The sequence below is a fragment of the Cydia fagiglandana genome, chromosome 1, assembly GCF_963556715.1.
Source record: "Cydia fagiglandana chromosome 1, ilCydFagi1.1, whole genome shotgun sequence".
Lineage (NCBI taxonomy): Eukaryota > Metazoa > Arthropoda > Insecta > Lepidoptera > Tortricidae > Cydia > Cydia fagiglandana.
The window spans coordinates 7307932-7325449 of NC_085932.1; the positions used below are offsets into that span (position 1 = coordinate 7307932).

Here is a 17518-nt window from a genome sequence, read left to right on the forward strand (position 1 = left end):
TCTAAAATGTTTCAGTCTAGACCCAAATATACGGCGTAGGGTACTTTAGAGTTTAGATCTGACCGACCTGAGCGCTAATACGTAAAACACCAAATAACAAAAATGAAAAGAGGTCGCTCTAAAACCTTGTACTACGGGCGGATAGCGTCGGAAATTGCTTACTTTTACCTGGTATTTTAATTAACTATTTATATCTTTTTCGTTCGTTTGTAGTCCCGTGAGCGGAGTGGTGACACTAGTGGGTTGTGAGTTGCTTTGTGGGATCCACCGCGTGACGTCTTCGTTGAGCGCTCACAGTTCACCCAAAGAAAATGATGTTACAGCACCAGGTAAACCATAAATCATGTATTCGTTGCGACCGTGGTTACAGATGCTCTTAGAATTAAGGTATAGACCGACCGCTTAAACGAGTCCTCGCCTGCGCGGTACGCGGGCGACGGGGTAGGGCGGGCGGCAGGCGTACGTCGCCCGCGCCTTCCCCGTGCCACCCTTAGTCGTCCTACCCCGTCGCCCCCGTACCGCGCAGGCGAGGATTCATTTAAGCGGTCGGTCTATAGGTACTTACCTCAGACCTAAAACGAAAAGTATATACCTATACCCAGATTGGTTCCATCATCATCACAACTTAAGAGCTCTGCTCTTGTCGGTGAAATAATCGCCAATCGCTCCTTTTCATGGACCAGTTTTATCTATAAAATGAGCGATTGGCGATTATTGGCGATTGAAAAGACGAGAAACAGAAGAAAGCCTAGAGGCTTTCCTCTGTTTCTCGTCTTTTCAATCCTATCTTCCAGAATGAGAATTTCCCATTTCCCCACTTGCTTTCATTCATGTCATATTCCAGTTCTGAACAAGGGATTCATGAGTAATAGAGGGAACTCCTCATCTTATACCAGCACTTAGTATTAATAAAGTGCCATTTGATGAAGTGGAAAATGAAACTTCTCAAAATAAATGATATGAATGGCATTTCTACCTCCTATAACAGTGGTTCCTAACCTGGGGGTAATTACCCCCGTGGGGGTAAAACTGGCATTTTACGGGGGTAATAAGCTATCCTAATATAACAAACGTACACGTTTAGTTTTTATTACCATTGGGAGGAGGGGTAAAATCAGGCTCCCTAGTTAGTCATAGGGGTAACCGGACTGAAAAGGTTAAGAACCACTGTCCTATAAGTAGTAGGTTTTCTTCTGTTAAACATTACCTAATTTTGTTACCGTTAGTATTAGTAGGTCATGTTTACAAACGACAAACCGCCGCTTGCGATTGTTTAGGTAGTCACTCGACAACCAAATATGCAAGTCTTTATAAATAAAAAGCACAGTTTTTAAAATAAGGTACTGAAAGTCAAAGTCAAATGCCATTCGTATCGTAACAGAACGGAAAGTGACTTGCACTTTTTTTGTCGAGTAACTACCTAAACAATCGCAAGCGGTGGTTTGTCCCTCGTAAACATGAACTACTAACGGTAACAAAATTCATGTTTAACAGAAACAAAGTTCGATTTTTCCACTTCACGAAATAGCACTTTTTTACTGCCAAGTGCTTTATATTTATATAAAAAATCTTGTAACCTCTTGGTAATTAGTATTCTTTATGATCCAAAGATTCTAATCGATTTTTTTTAATAGTTGAGGAAAAAGAAGATCGTCCGACAAGTCTGTTCACAAAGACCAACTCACAGTCGACCGGAGAAGTGCTGCGCAAGTACTTGCTGGGAGGCGTGGCATGGCGCTGTCTGGCGCTGCTCAGAGCACTAGGAGTCGAGGTACGATTCTACATAAAGCTATAGCGAATGAAGTCGGACTGATATATCTTGCCGCCTGACTAACGTTCACGAAGACGGCCGGACGGTGGGAATCTGTGGTAACTTTTTTGCTAGCGTCTCTCGAGCGTTTAGTTAACTCTATGGCTCCTGATCAACACAAAGTTGGCGCAACTGTTATGACGGTGGGGTGGCCCTAATTGAGATAAAAGGTGGAAACCCGCGCGATCTGTCTTCCGTCGCAAGTTTTGTTTCCTTGTAATTTGCTGGCTTTACGCATCTCTCATGTAAATTAATCAATAACTGGATTAAAAATAAATCATACATCATTACTTAGGTATAATTATAAAGACGCAATAAGTACTTACCGGCATAGATTAACTATATGAACCGTTTGGCTTGCTGTAACAAGCAATATTTATTGCACAACTTACTACCAGCGTAAAGCGTATAAGCATGCTTTCATTTCATAACCGTAGCTAAACAACCGAATTAAACGATATGAATATCTACTTAACAATTATTGTGAACAGGAAATTAATAGGAAACCAAACTTATTAGCGTGATCACTGTATGAAAAGTACCAATGGTTGAGTTATCGATATAGCAACTCCGTTACCTGTAATTTTTAGGTCACTATAAGTATAAATCCGATGTATTATTATAAAAAATCAAAATAATAAGAGGAAGACGTGATTTTTTCATCGATTATTGAAAGATGTGATGTCTTAAACCTTTTTAAACAACACTTCCTAATCTTCCTTTACCCCTGCGTTTTATTTTTTACAAATATATTTGAGTTTACCTAGCTAGTAATGTTAAGTCTTAATCGAACCGTTCGTGTTCGATTCAGACACGTATTCAGCCCATTTGAGATATTTTAGTTGGTTATATGTAATGGTCACAAGATAATGATTAAGTATGTAATTAATAATTGGAATCTAAATAGATCGCCGTGTAAAACTTACTATTACATTAAGTAATCGTTTTAATCTTATCATAACGTAAATAGTTCATATCTCGATGCATAACACACTTCTCAATGCAATGTATTATGTTATGTATAACATAATATACACATTATTATCATTAGATAAGCATAGCTACTGGATATTTGTAGGATACTAGGATTGATTTAAGTACTTACTATAATTTTTCAGAAGCTTGATAGTTATGTGTTGTGGTTGTCGTTTTAGTAAAAGTTGGAATAAGTATAGCACTTTATTATGGATGGATGGTGGATGTAGGACGGGGTAGTGGACATCCACCAACCCGCTGGGTGGACACTGTAAAGAAGGCCTGCCAGGGATCTACACAGGCGCCTATTATTAGGAAGGCGGAAAATCGTGCAGAATGGAGAGCATTGGTGCACTAAATAACGACCTCATGTGGTCGCGGCCCTCAGTCATGAGGAATCGAGGAAGCAGAAGAAAATAGTATCTCTGACTAGCCCCAACCCAATGCCCTTCCCCCTCCCCTCTGCCATTGGCATGCCGGTGCATGAGTACCTACTATTTTTTTGTCAGATGTGGAGGCCTAATCCTCACTCGGCTGCGCTGGAGATTTTTCTCTCAGCCGCTTACGGACTAAACCCCTCCACCCTGTAAAACTTTGTTGCCAGAAACTCGGCGCTATCGGTATACGCGTTGTTTCTATGCGTACTATTAGATGCATTGATCAGAAACCTACATACTGGTTCTTCCCACTATATCTATATTACTTCATAACTAAATTGATTATGATTATGTCCCTTGTTTATTAGGAGAGCTCGTTAACAATATCTTAATTTGTGTTTGTTTGAATTATATCTAGGTAGGTATGACTAATAAATACGGCTCCACCCATTTATGTTTGAAATCTATGTTATATCTAAATGGATTAGGATTGTTATTTTGTTACAAATTACTGCGATAAAACTAGTAAAAAAAAGTGTAATTAATGAACCTTATAGGTAGGTACAAAAAAAAAGTCTATTGATGCCATTTCTGAATTTATTGAAACATTAAGCATATAAATATTAATATTGTATAAAAACTTATAAACTAAATGTAACTATTCTAAATTAATAAAAAAAGCAACCCTAAACCTAAACTACACTAAAAAATCACCCCTCGGCAAGGTGCCGTAGACGCTGGCAGCACTACCTTGCTGAAATGCCATATTTAAGACATTTATTTATTGTGTTGGAATTCTGAGAGTAGTGACAATGATTTGTCAAGTTAAGTAGTATGAGATATTTTAAAATTAAGAAATTTAAATGCCCCTTTAAAGAAATTTAGTAAGTGTAACCTAATAGTGGTAACTTCGTAAGTATAGGTATAATATATAATCTTAATCTTAAGTACCTATATATTTTGTAATATATTTTGTATGTCGTTATATCTAGTTTATGATTCTTATCTTTATCTAGCTCTTAAATATATTGCCTATAAGTACCTGCTATTTTAATGCAAGAAATTTTAAATAGAGTACCTAATAAAAGTGCCTTCTTATTAAATTTTCCCATATGGAGCCAACGAATTCTGAAAGTTCGCGGGCTAATAAAAATTCTCATGACTTACTCAATTATGTCTTTAGTAGTTATCAAAATAAGCGTAATGTCTAAAAACGGTAAACGGTATCAAATATACGCGTCGCGATGTACAGAAAGTTGTCGCATTACTTAATCGTGAATAGTATTTTGTCTAAACAGGTTTTTCTTGAACACTTCGTAATGATAATGTATTCGCCGAAAAAGTTATTTTAGGAATGCGGATCATTATTCATTAATAACTAAGCGCCACTTGCGCCATCCCACTAGCAGTTAAACTGTTAACCCAGTGTTAACCTGGGTAACTCCAGGTTTAACCGCTTAACTCCTCGGGTTAGTGGGGTAGTGCAAGTGGGCCTAAGAATATGAAATCTCGTAATAAGTTTTTTTTTTCACGGCTTGCACTTGATATCGGTAAAAATTGCTCTTAGTGCTACAAAAAATTAATGTTAATACAGGGCCTCTCATGCTGTCGCCAACTGAGCTCCGTCCTTATCTGGCTGTTCGGCGAGCTGAGCGCGGGCGCGTCCACTCCGGCGCAGCCGCGCCCGCGCGCCCGTCGAGCGCCCATACACCAACTATTTTCTAATAGGTGAGTCATCTAACCAGGGGGATAGCCAAGCTGGCAATCGTTTATCGACGAACGCCAAAGGAATAGAAAAAAAAAATACTCTCATATTACTATACATATACGTATCGTGTTGGTACTAAATGAATACCGTGGGCATGAACTCTTTCGAGTGTCATTGCCATGTCTTCTCTTGGGAAATGTTTAACATAATGATGAATGGCGCTTCTAGTAATATTCGGTAATAGATAATATAGCATTTTGTTGCAGGATATGGTCCAAACAAAAGCCTACTGGCAGTCCGGCATCAAAAATCAACAACACTACAGTATCCGAACGGAGTACGACAGGACGGTAATTGCTAATTACAATACAATTTCAGATTGATGGTATCTTGAGAGTCCCCAATGTAGGAAAATCCAATATGTTTTTGTTTCTAAGTATAGTATCTATATTAAATTTGATTCTTTTAAGTCTTCTAAATAATTTACTTGTAGCATCAATCATGGAATAGCAACACAATAACTTAAAACCGTTTTTATGTAATCCTAGATCGAGACACGTAAGCCTAAGTAAAGACGCCGATGTCAAAACGAAAAGGAAGACGCTTAAGCAAGAACTTTCTTCCGAGTCTGCTGACTCCAACGACGACTTGCAAGTTCTAAACCGGTCACTCGCCATCAAAGTTTCTTCTCCCGACGATTTCGAGTACTTCAACTCGCCCCTAAAGTCTTCCAATGAGTACGCCAATGAACTTTACAGTGACCCTTTTCATTCGCCAAAGAAAACAAAACCAAAACCGGATGATTATATGAACGAAAAGCATAGAGAGGTTATCAATTCTGAGATATCCGCGTTTGAATTCATCCTCATGATCACGGATTTACTGCAGGAACTGTGTAAAGCTGAAAGCAGCCTGTCGGGTTCTGAAGGTTCACAAATATCAATGCAGTGTATAAATTTCTCATTAAAAAACCTATGCTCTCTACAGTTTGGTTCGCTGCCCGCTTGTTCAAAGAGTGCGGACGAAGCCTCTCACATAAAAGTAGCCCTAACAGAACTACTAATAGTCTCTTTAGATAAAGTTCTCATCCGGTCCGACCTGTGTGCCAAACTAATAAACAATGGCATACTACCGATGCTGCTAAGAATATTAGAGGATGTAATCTGCAAATCTAGCTCTAAGTACCATAAGAAGTCTGATGTGAATCTCGTCGATGATACTTTAACAGAGGCTCAGTCTGATGATATGCTCAGATTCGTTTTCGGCATAGCGTATTCTATCACAGCATTCTTCCACTGTCTTCTTATGCAGTGTCGCACCCTGGACAATTTAAGGGAATTCACCGATCAGTTCAAGCTGTACGGGGAGTGTCTCAAAGGCGGTCTACTCAGAGAATGCGTCGAGTTGATGATTAGGATACGAGGCGTTGATTACGACGAGGCCGTCACGCTTATAAAGAAGCTGTTAGAGTCCGTGGGGAAGCTAATAAACGGAATGAAGAGGGTGCGGAGTGAGGTTGTGCATTCTGCAGCTTGCCCTCGTACTAGACATAAGGTCTGCCGTGCGCGGGTCGCGGCGGGCATGCATCACCACCATGACATTCTAGGCGAGGCCAGCACAGATCTTCCCTTATCGTCCACTTGTTGCGTATCAGTTTTGTACGGTACACTGGCTTGCTTGTTAACGGACGAGGAAGTATCAGCTCAGGCCCCGCTCAGACATAAAATACTGCGTGTTATGTTAAACTCTGGCGTCTGCTGTTGCTTTTCCCCTGGACTGTTAATGGAAAACATTGTCAGATTGATGTTAACGCACGACTCGGTCGCTTCGAAATGTCTCCAAGTTTTAGAACATACTGTGTACGGGGATTTGGGAGCGAGCGTCCTGATACAGAAGGTCACAGATCAGCTCCCTTGTTCTATTTGCGAGCCGAGCGATGACAAAAGGTTCGCCAAGAAACACTGCCTTCACTCCGTTAGCCCGGTCGATCGAAAGAGTATATGGTCATTCTTGATCCACTATAACTCTTTACTACAACTGGATAATCATAACAATGTCTTGCATGCGACGGTGTCCCATTTGCTTCGAGTGACACCAAAGTGTCGGTTAGAAATGAAGCACGAGTTACTGTTCAGCGTGATATACCCGACTTTCATAGTCGCTAAACATAGATACATTATTAGAATGGAAGACTCGGCCTATTTCCTGACCGTATCGTGTCTAAATATCTTTTCCAGTTTACTAAACACGGTGTCTTTTGCCGACCAGTTCATTCAAAAAGGTGGCCTTAGTTACGTACTGGAACTGGTCTCCTTACCAGAGTTCTCAAACCAGTGTTGTTCCATACTCGAAATAGCTATTACCGTTGAAATATTCAAATTGATCAAAGAGAATACAAACACGACTTATTACAGAGAAATGAGCTCTCTAGCATCTATCCAAATGCTATTCAAGTCTCTGTCAGAAACTACCCAGAAATGCTTCAAAATCTACCGGCTTAAACTTCCGGAAGAAAAATTCAACGAGCTTTCTGACGTCACGGAAGAAAAGAAGCAGCTATTATTCATAGAGAAACGCCGTGACTCGTCACAAATAAGAAAAGTGTCGATCTCTATGCCGAAAGCGATAAAAACGAACTTTGCTGCGGGTGAGAACGTGATAGAAGAATCTATAGACGATTACTTAGAGGCTTTGAAGAACGCGTGGACTTTCTGGAAATCATGCGCGGCACTGTGTCTTTACAGCCCCGTGTTCAGACAATACGTGGTGGACGAGGACGTGTTCTTGGACAGTTTTGCGCTGCTGCGAGTGTTGTTGTATTTCGTGAGGAACTGCGAGATCGCGCCGGTGGAGATGAGACTGCTTATTAAGATCGTGGAGGCCTTGCTGACGGTGCAATTTGCCGTGTCAGGTGAGTTATTACTTATTTTTACTGCTTTTTGACTACAATTGATTCTCCCCTGATGGAAATTGCATATATAGGCCCACTGGTTTAGCAAATCGGACCTATTAATGCGTCCAAGGGAAATTAGTAAGGGGGTAATATTACGAATACTTTCTGTTTCCTGGTCAAATAATTACCTGTAGGTTCGAATTACCATTTATAGCTTTTTACGACTACTATACAAAAGACCGAACTAAAGTCCTCCTAACCTAGTCGGTAATAGTAACCCTGCCTACGAAGCAGAAGGTCCCGAGATCTTGGTGCGGATCCTGGTTGGACTAGTTCGATCTATGTAGAATTGTCCTATGAAACAAAATAAAGCATCATCCTAGTAATACAACGTAGAGATAGGTCGCATGTGTCACTTTGTTAGTATGATACCTTTAAGAAGAAATTAGAAATTATCCCGTAAGAAACTTGTCTGAAAATGCTACCAATATGTATTTGCACTTTGCGCTTTTATTGGTATATTTGATCTATTGGTCTATATATTATGTGACACATTATCGGTCAGTTTTTTAATTTCTTTGATTGTCTTGACTACATGAAGTAATTACATTTGTCATTAATAACTTATAGACACGATAGCAGCGTTCGAAAACAGTCGTGGTCTCCGTATTTTCTGTTTTGTGCAATTAAACACTATTCTCGAAATTGGTCGTGCCTCCAATATTTGTAAGTTTTTTTTTATTTATATAACAAATTAGAGAAGAAACCTTAAACGTTAGTTGATACCGTAAACGCAGGTAAACTTAGTCAAATTCTTAGTCCACTGACATTATTTATTGAAGAACCCTTCGATTATAATTAGTCTGATACTAGTTACACGTCGTGTCGTCGTATATCATGCTCACAGTGCATATCGAACATTATTGGAAATACAAATCTTAACTATCGTAAACAAACATTGAAAGCCACAAAGAAGTAAACAATACAGTACATCTATCATTTGCGCATCTGTACCCGTTGAAAGCCGTTATTAAATGATTGGTCAATTTGTATCAAATGTTTCGTTGCGGACCAAACCACAGACGGAACATTCCACACGACACGTGGTTAGATAATACGGCACTGGTAACTTTATATTGGCACAACCTATACTATTGCTAATGTACCACGCAAAACTAAATTGGACTCTTTTATGTTAAAGGAAAGGTTCGTTTTAACATTAGCGGCAATTTTTTTTATTTATTGAATTCAATGTAGATATAGTTAGACCGTAAAAAGTCTGCAGCGATTTTGATAGCCCACTCAGTGCAAGTGTCATTTTAAACGTCAAACTTCTATGAAATTATGACAAATTAATAACACTTCCATTGCGTGGGCTATCAAATCCGCTGCAGACTTTTATTGGTACGACTTTAGACAACGTTTTAGATACAGGGTTTAAGAAGACTTTTAAATGGTCTGTTTTAGGGCTTTACAAATTACGTTTATGCTCAAGCAGTACAGCGTAGCGGTGGTAAAGTATACATACAGTCTATAAGTATCTCTAGAGCAGCTAAGGTCGCGCGTCGCGTTCGATTCTTCTGTGTCACTGCGCACGGTACATTAGAGGCTGCAGGATTCAATTACCGAGGGTCGCCTGAACAATACTTTAATAATTGCGTATGTTGCTTAGCTAAGAGGACACGCAACTATACCAGTTTGTTACGAGTTCAACTGAACGATTCAAATCAACCGGATCGGGCAAGTAATAGCCGGAGCGAGTCTTACTTACACATATGTCTAAGAAATTTGAAAAGTGCATACGGTTGTTAAAGGTATTATTAAGTATTTAAATGAGACACAGCTTTTAGCATCCGGTTGATTCCTAGGGAAATCTCTCGCTCATTCACCTCATCCCGGTCGATGTAAATCGTATGTAAATGTTATACCAAGACGTATTCAATATCCACAGTGAACATTTCAGACGTAACATCCGAACGTTCAAAAGAGGCCAGCTGCGCTGTGGTCCGAGCGGCGCTGCACAACGCGGGCACTGACGGTAGCGCGGCGCTGCGAGCGCTGTGTGAAGCTCTAGTGCGCGTCGCTGTAGCTGAACCAAGCGCTGCGCACGCCATGCCGCCGCCTCCACCGCAAGCAAAGGTATGTAGTGACATTTGCGAGACTTTCCCGTAAGACTCGCGGAATTCGAACGGTACAGTTAACTGTAAAAATACTCGTATGGGTGTAGCCAACTTATTCAAAAATATGTCCCATAGTTCTTATTCGCTGACAGAAGAGCTATGGGACATATTTTTGAGATGATTTGTGCACCCATATTTTTACAGTTGACTGTACTGAACAACGCGAGCGCCGACGGAAGCGCGGAACGTGGTGGCTGCTTGCGCACGCCATGCCGTTTGTATTTTGTAGTGACAGTGACGCTTGCACGACTATGCCGGGTACCTACCTACCTACCTAGGTTGAGCGTCCCTGGACAATGCGGGCACTAATGGAAGCGCTGCGAGCACTGTGCGAGACGCAAGTGCACGTCGCTGACGCTGAGCCTAGCGCCTAGCCTTTCCGCCACATCCGCGAATCAAAAGATCTGTAGTAACACTTGCAAATAACACGACCGGTCTAAGAAAACTCTGTGGTGGTCCCAACGGCTAAAGATTTCTTCTTCTGTGGAGGCCGATGCGTGAACGACACGACCATTTGAGGTTTCAGTCATGGTTTGGTTTTTGCGACACCTTCTGCTATCTAAAGCATTAAACCAGGCTTGGTTGCATAGCCTTCTCCCCTCCATAACACGCATTTTACGTTATATTTCGTATTGGTTCATCAGGTGCCGCCGCTCCTTTGCCCCTCCGGCAGCAGCTCCGTGGAAGGCTCCTCTAGTGAGGAGAGCGTTGCAGTGCCCTACGCGTCCGACCACAGCGAGCCTTACTACCGCGCCGACGAGGGGTACGAGGTAACTTTACACCTTATTACATCACAACGAAGGCTCAAATTAGAACGGATAAAATCAAGACGGCTGTCATCAACTATTAAAATATACCGCATTTGAAATTAGTCAATTTCTCTGCAAATCTAAGGACTTTTCCTAAAGTTTTAACTTCTGCGTTCATCTGGGGCTAGCCCAGATAGACACGCGTGATTCTGGGCTAGTTAAGTATTTGTAGCTGTCATTCCGCCCATAATGTAGGAGACAAAATTGTGTGAAGCAGAATCGAATTAACGAATAAACAATTGTTAGAAAAACATATACGAGTACATATGTGATATAGGTCAGTTTTAAGAGTAACGTAGGAAACATTATCATGGCAACTAACAGTTATTAAGAGTTGATTGACCCTTCTATGTATATACATAGAAGATAATGCATATCGATGTAGCTATTATGTTCGACAAATAGGGTTTCTTACGTAGCAGGCACGTATGAGCGAAAGTTTATAAAGCATATTGGTTTCCAGGCAGACGTGGAAATAGGCAAATATGACCCGCTATCATCGTACAAATCACGCAAGGTGTCCGAATCGTTGTCTTCTTTGAGCAGCCCTACTGGTGAGTATTCTATTCTGTATTTTCTAATGTAAACATTTGATTAATTTTAAAAGACATGCCTAGTTCATAAATACGAGTATATTCCATTGACCCATGGTACAGCCAAAAGAGAAAACGTAACAATTTATGTATGTTTGTGTGGTGTGTTCGTCGTTACGTGACTGTTTGCTTTTGCGAACTACTCCCGCTCTTAGTACATCTTCCATGTCTTTTATTCACCTACGGCTCATAAAGCGCATCTCGGGGATAGCACTTAACCCACTTGCAATAAAATGTACAATAATAGTTTAAAACTAATACTTACATAAACTAAGTGGAGCCTCGTCTGCTAACAAACCGTTTTGTGGTTTGGCAGAAGATTGTATGTATTTAGATGTAAGTAAGCTTGAGAATAAACGCTTTATTATTATTATTTTTTATGTTTACATTGCGTTACTTAGGTACAGAGCCTGCTTTGGGGCCAGCATGCTGTCAGTACGCGGAAAGCGGGCGGCTAGCGCACCCCGAGTTATGCGTTATCGTGCTAGACATACTCACAGACCTCATACACAAGTAAGTATTCATTTTCTAACATCCATGTAGTGTAATTTGTGTAAATCACTGTTCAGCACTAGTTGATAGAGAAATGAGAATGGCTGTCCAGTCAGAATTTTTAGAGTGATGTCCGAACGTGATGAACGACGACAAAAATCAGGATATTTCCTTTTTTCATATGACAACCCTACATAAATACACGCATAGAAGCTTCCGTACGATTACCAGTTCGCCGGACGATATCTGCCTGTCAGTTAGACTTAAAATTAGACAGCTCCGAACAACTGACAGGCTGATATCGCAAGGCGAACTGGTAATCTGTGGGGCCCTTTAGTATGGGAGAGCGACCGCTTATTTCAGTTGCGTCACATTTACGCACTATATTTTCAAAATCAAACATATTTACAGAAATTGGGTTCTATGTAGGTGTGAACATGTCCTGTTATAGTGTGAAGTGGAGAAAGGATGCAACGGAAGGAGCAGTTTGCGCCGTAGTATATTATAAGTAAAGTTGTATCTATTTCTAAGTCTGTTCTGTGGCGTAAATAGAGGATCTTTGATTTGGAATGATTACATATCTCTTATTGATTTTAATTGCAGTTGCACTTAAAACCCAATTCCATTATTTGTTTGTTTATTGACAACGTATATGTAATTAATGCACTCACGTACGTTGTTTTGCAATAGCAATATACTCGTAATATACTTATAGGATTATCTTAAAACCTAACGAGTTATCTCTACATAAGTTACAATGTAGTAATGAGATTATCTTAGTTGAGTTCACCTCGCGACCGTACAGTTTTTTCTTCGAAGCCGTATTACTGCCACACCTAATTATTACCAATTATTGAACACTAGTAGTAAAAGTCAATTTGGTTTGCCCAAATAGTTTTGCATTTTAGTAATAAGGTGTGTGCTGTTTGGTGTTGTAAACTATGTTTACGCGTGATTATAATGACGGATTGTTACTATTTAGTGGTGATAAATTTTGTATAATCCTGAAATCACTAAGAATAAATTGCTTACTTGGCTAGGGCGTTCAAGCTAAGAATAAGAGAACATTGGCAATTTAACGATTACATTACGGGTTTTGATCGGTCGGTGGAATTGGACGTAACCAACAGTCCGCAATGTAACTAAACTCCCATGCGACTCTCGCGGTGTCTAAATCAGCCCTTATTCAGAGAAATATTGTGTTATAGACTAGTATCGGAGCCCGACGGGCAAGAAGGCGCGCGCGCGTCGGGCGCGTCGTTAGCGCGCGCGTGCTGCACGCGCCTCGCCGCCGCGCTGGGCCGCGCGCGGGCGCCGCCTCCGCCGCTCCTGGGCCGGCTGCTGGGGCCCAAGACCGCCGCCTTATTGGAGTTGAAGGATCCGGATCTAGCAGGTTAGCAACAGCTATTGTAGACATTATCAGCAGTGGGCAGCAAGTTGCACGCATCTCGCCGCCGAGCTGGGTCGACCTCACCGCCGTTATTAAGGTGTCTGCTGGCTGCCGGCTAAAATATTGCGACATGGAACAAAACGACCCCAATCTCTTAGATCCTAATTGCTGGAATCTGACTTGGGATGGTTGTTATGTTACCGATTTTTGTCATATACCTACCTATTCCCTATTATTTCTGTTCAACATTCGCTACTTAGACTTTATATACAAAAAAATCGTTTGCCTTCAGATCTTCAGCGCAGCATTCTAGAGCTAATCCACGTGGTGGCCATGCGGTCGATAAGCGCCTCGGAGCTGGCGCTGCTGCTGCGGCTATGTGCGCGACGTGCGGCGCTGCCGGCGCTACTACCGGCGCTGCTTCGGCTGGCCGGGGACGCGGAGCCCGCGCCGCTTGCCGTGCTCGCCTTCCCTGTCACACAATCTACAGGTGAGAGCTAAGTCGAGCGAATCGTCCGTTAGATGTCGCTGTTACTGACCGAGGCGTCTTATGACGCGCTAGTAGAAAACATAACTAACAGACGATTTGTTTCGGGACGTCATAGTGACTCCGATATGTGTATGCGTAAATGAGAACTAGCCAGGCGGAATTCCAGTGGATGTTATTTCCGAGTCGCACTTTTTTCTGTCTTTGTGCGCCTAAGGCATCAAGTGAAATTCTGAATACCGTATTGATAAAATATAGTTATCGCATTTATTATGGGTTATTATTCATTTATCTCACAATAATAATCTAAATAACTAATAAATTATAATTTTCACTACAATATTAACATAAAACTACTAACTAATCTAGCTTACTGACTAACTTATACTAAAACTAAACTAAACCACGAATTAAATATAAAAAACCTCACCAAAGTCTCCTGCCTCTGGAATGGTGCCAAGGATGCTGGCGGCGTTGCCCCTTTGCACCGCCAGACTTAAACGCTGGGCAAAGAAGGAGCCTGCTCTGTGGTCGCCCGAGACACCTATTAGCCGGACCGACACTTCTTTTATGAATTTTTTTGTGTCAGTCGACCATGGGCCCAGCGTTTCCATTGCAAGCGCCGCAAACTCGTACTCGTTCATTAGGAAAGCGTATTTGCGGCGCTTGAGAGTCTGGGCCTGGTCCGCGGCGGTCCCGGGCTTCCGAGCAGACCCTTCGACGTGGGACGGGGCCAGTGTATCGACGCAGGTAGCGTCCCACGCCAAAGGACGGCCAAGGCTCCAAGGGACCAGAGTGCAGCCATCCGGTCTCTTGCCGTCGGTGGCAGAGAGGCCTGACGGCTCCAAAGTCGCGGGTAAGGAAGCGGTGCTAAGAGCGCGGCGGATCAGGTCATTCAGAGTGCCATGCCGGTAAAGTCGCCCTGCACTCATTTGGCAGTACAGACCGTGCCGCCCCAACGCATCCACCGGTTGGGCGCACCGCCTACACGCGTGTGGCTCGCATACCTTTAAGCCCAGGCGGAGGCAAACAGCGATTCGCAAGGCTGATGGCTCTAGGGTTGAGCCAAGGTTTCGCGACGGAAGTGCGTGCAGCCAATGCCCAGATTCTTTTTCTGAAACGGCCAGTAACCTCGCCCGTTCGTGGTCGTTGTCGCAGCTCTGGAAAAGGCATTGGTGGTGCATTTTTATGGTAATGGTGTCCCAAGCTGCTTGGCTGGATTTCTCCTCTGGTACCCGTTCGACAGGGTGGTCTGCCCGCCAAACCGATTCAGCGTCCCCCAGGCACGACACCGACACATTAGCGGTTGAAGGGATACGTAATATACCGCCAATGAGGGTGAGCGAGCCATAGGCAGACGATAAAAAGGCCGGCAGAGCTAGACTGCCCGTCAAACGGATACCAAGACCACCATATTTTATCGGAAGGGTAGCTTGAATCCAACTGGAGGGTGTGAATGTAACATTAAGAATTTTGGCGACGGTGTCTTTTAAAATTTGGTCAATGTTTGCAGTGACAACGGGGAATTTCCAGAGAGGGGCACAACGTAGGATGTACAAAAATTTAGGTGAGAAAAGGCAAAGTCGCAAGATGTAAAGGGCCATGTGTGGGTTAATTTCATAAAATAGGTTGGAACACTTATAAAATTGTTCTATTTTGGAGTTTACGGTAAAAGGGATGGATTCGTCCAAAATAGGGGCTCCTAACAGTGTAAGGCTCTCACGAGTAACGACTGAAATATTTGGTGTGAGGTTGTTAATATCGTTAATAATTTTTGCCCTGGTGTCAACCGAAATACTGTCAGAAATAAATACCTCACACTTGTTAGAGTTAACCGTAAGGCCAATCTCAGCAAATCGGTCCGAGATGGTTTTTAAATCGGCAAGGACTGACGATATTTTGCCGCCAATCGTGCCATCGTCGAGATACCAAATGTTGAGATCCGATGTGAGTTGCGTGATTATCGGATGGATGGCTAGATTAAAAATTACAGGCCCCAGCGGATCCCCTTGCTGGCATCCTACACAGGATGAGATCTCGTGCTCCCGGAACATAAGTTTCGTGGGTGCACCGTAACATTGCCACAAGTAGCCCTGGATCTCTGGAAGTTCACTTTCTATTTGCGAAAGAAGGGAACCTCGATCGACAGAATTGAAAGCGTTAGTCACATCAATTTTAACGAGAATTTCGAATTTCTCACTCTCAATAAAAGACCGAGTTGCGTGCACTGCAGCCTCACAACCACCTTTGAGTCCAAAACCTAACTGTGTAGGTTTAAATTTTTCCATAAGGCGGGAGTGGAACTCACGGCAACATATTTTTGAGGTGAGGCGCCGTATTGATAATGGTTAAATAGACATATGATATCGACCGTAATATATGACCGAGTCAGACGACGCAACGGATCCACGCTGTCAAGTCGTCGCTCAAAATAATCCAATGTTTAACTTGTATTTTATAAATGTCCTGTAATATTTATTTATTATTTATTTTGTTTTCATGTATTGTTTCTTTGTATTGTATTTTATTTTGTAGTTTCACAGTGCCTTGGTTTTACTATAATGCTGTGTTACTTATTATTTGACTAATAAATCAATAAATTACAAGTTTTTGTTAAACAGATGCCGGGCCTTTGGGACGGAAAGACGGCTTCGAGGACGTGAGCGCTCCGGCGCACTGCGCGCATGCAGAGGCGGCGGCGCGCGGGCTTCGGGAGGCTCACCTAAAGGCCGGTTAGTACATGTTTGTAGTATCCCGAGAACGTCGTGTCGGGTTTGAGAATGTAATCGCCGTTCGAGTGAAGAAGCAGGGGCTCTCAGACAGGCCCAATTACACGCCGGTCAATACAAACAGACGCAGATATGTACAATATTAAATCCTTTAAAAAATATTACAACTATGCACCTAAAAATAACTAGTGATCGGTAATGTAATTGTAGTAAAAGACAATGATTTTTATCTTATGAAATATTTTTACTAGGTATGTAGTTGTATTTCAACACTACTTATTTAAATACCTTTTTGTGTAAAAAAACAATCCGGACTGCGGGCTTGCCGCATCCATACAAAACATTGACCAAATCGTTTATATGCCAGGTTTGAAGTCTGCTTGGGCGCTGCACGCGGCGCGCTGCGGCGCGGAGGGCGCGGGCTGGGCGCCGTGGCTGCAGGGCTTCGCGCTCACTACCTGGCTACGTCGCACCACGCCCAACGGTACTGTATCCGTTCAATTAAGCTTTTAAACGTGTATTCTGACATCTACTAAACAGAAATGAATTTGAAAATTGTATTATCACAAAAAAGTTAAGGTACAGTCACCTGCAATGGATTACTAATATGTTGCATAAAATTTATTGTCATATTTTACTTTCGCATAGCAACCCTTGGCAGAATCATCATTTCGCAGAATTACTTTTTGCATAAGTTTCATGGCATACTGTTGTTTCGCACAATTTTGTAAAGCAGAATAATGCAATGGCATAATCTCAATTTGAAGAATAATACTATAATCGAATAATTGTTTTGCCGAAAATTGCGTCGCATAATATGTACTTGGCATACTGTCTTTTCGCACAATTTCCTTAGGCAGAATAATTCATTGGCATACTGTTGATGAGAATAATATTTTGATGGATAGTTAGTTTCTCGCCGAAATAGGTATCGCATACAGATATAAAATTTCATGGTGTATAATCACTTAAGCGGTATAATGAACTTTTGATATAACAACAAAATAACTATTTTCATGGGATATAATGTTTAATCGATATAAAAGCTATTCGATATAACGTTTACTGGATATAA

The 17518-nt window shown here is 41.8% G+C and overlaps 1 protein-coding gene across 1 annotated transcript in view; it reads left to right on the forward strand.

The window, feature by feature from the left end:
- LOC134663291 (lysosomal-trafficking regulator) overlaps window positions 1-17518 on the forward strand; it is a 67085-nt gene that overhangs the window by 2051 nt on the left and 47516 nt on the right. Inside the window, exons 4-16 of the mRNA XM_063523308.1 lie at window positions 214-329; window positions 1635-1771; window positions 4757-4890; window positions 5137-5220; window positions 5419-7781; window positions 9727-9902; window positions 10588-10713; window positions 11216-11306; window positions 11747-11858; window positions 13046-13230; window positions 13520-13717; window positions 16336-16446; window positions 16811-16927. Of these exons, the coding sequence (XP_063379378.1) occupies window positions 214-329; window positions 1635-1771; window positions 4757-4890; window positions 5137-5220; window positions 5419-7781; window positions 9727-9902; window positions 10588-10713; window positions 11216-11306; window positions 11747-11858; window positions 13046-13230; window positions 13520-13717; window positions 16336-16446; window positions 16811-16927 (3950 nt within the window). The remainder of the gene's footprint in view (window positions 1-213; window positions 330-1634; window positions 1772-4756; window positions 4891-5136; window positions 5221-5418; window positions 7782-9726; window positions 9903-10587; window positions 10714-11215; window positions 11307-11746; window positions 11859-13045; window positions 13231-13519; window positions 13718-16335; window positions 16447-16810; window positions 16928-17518) is intronic.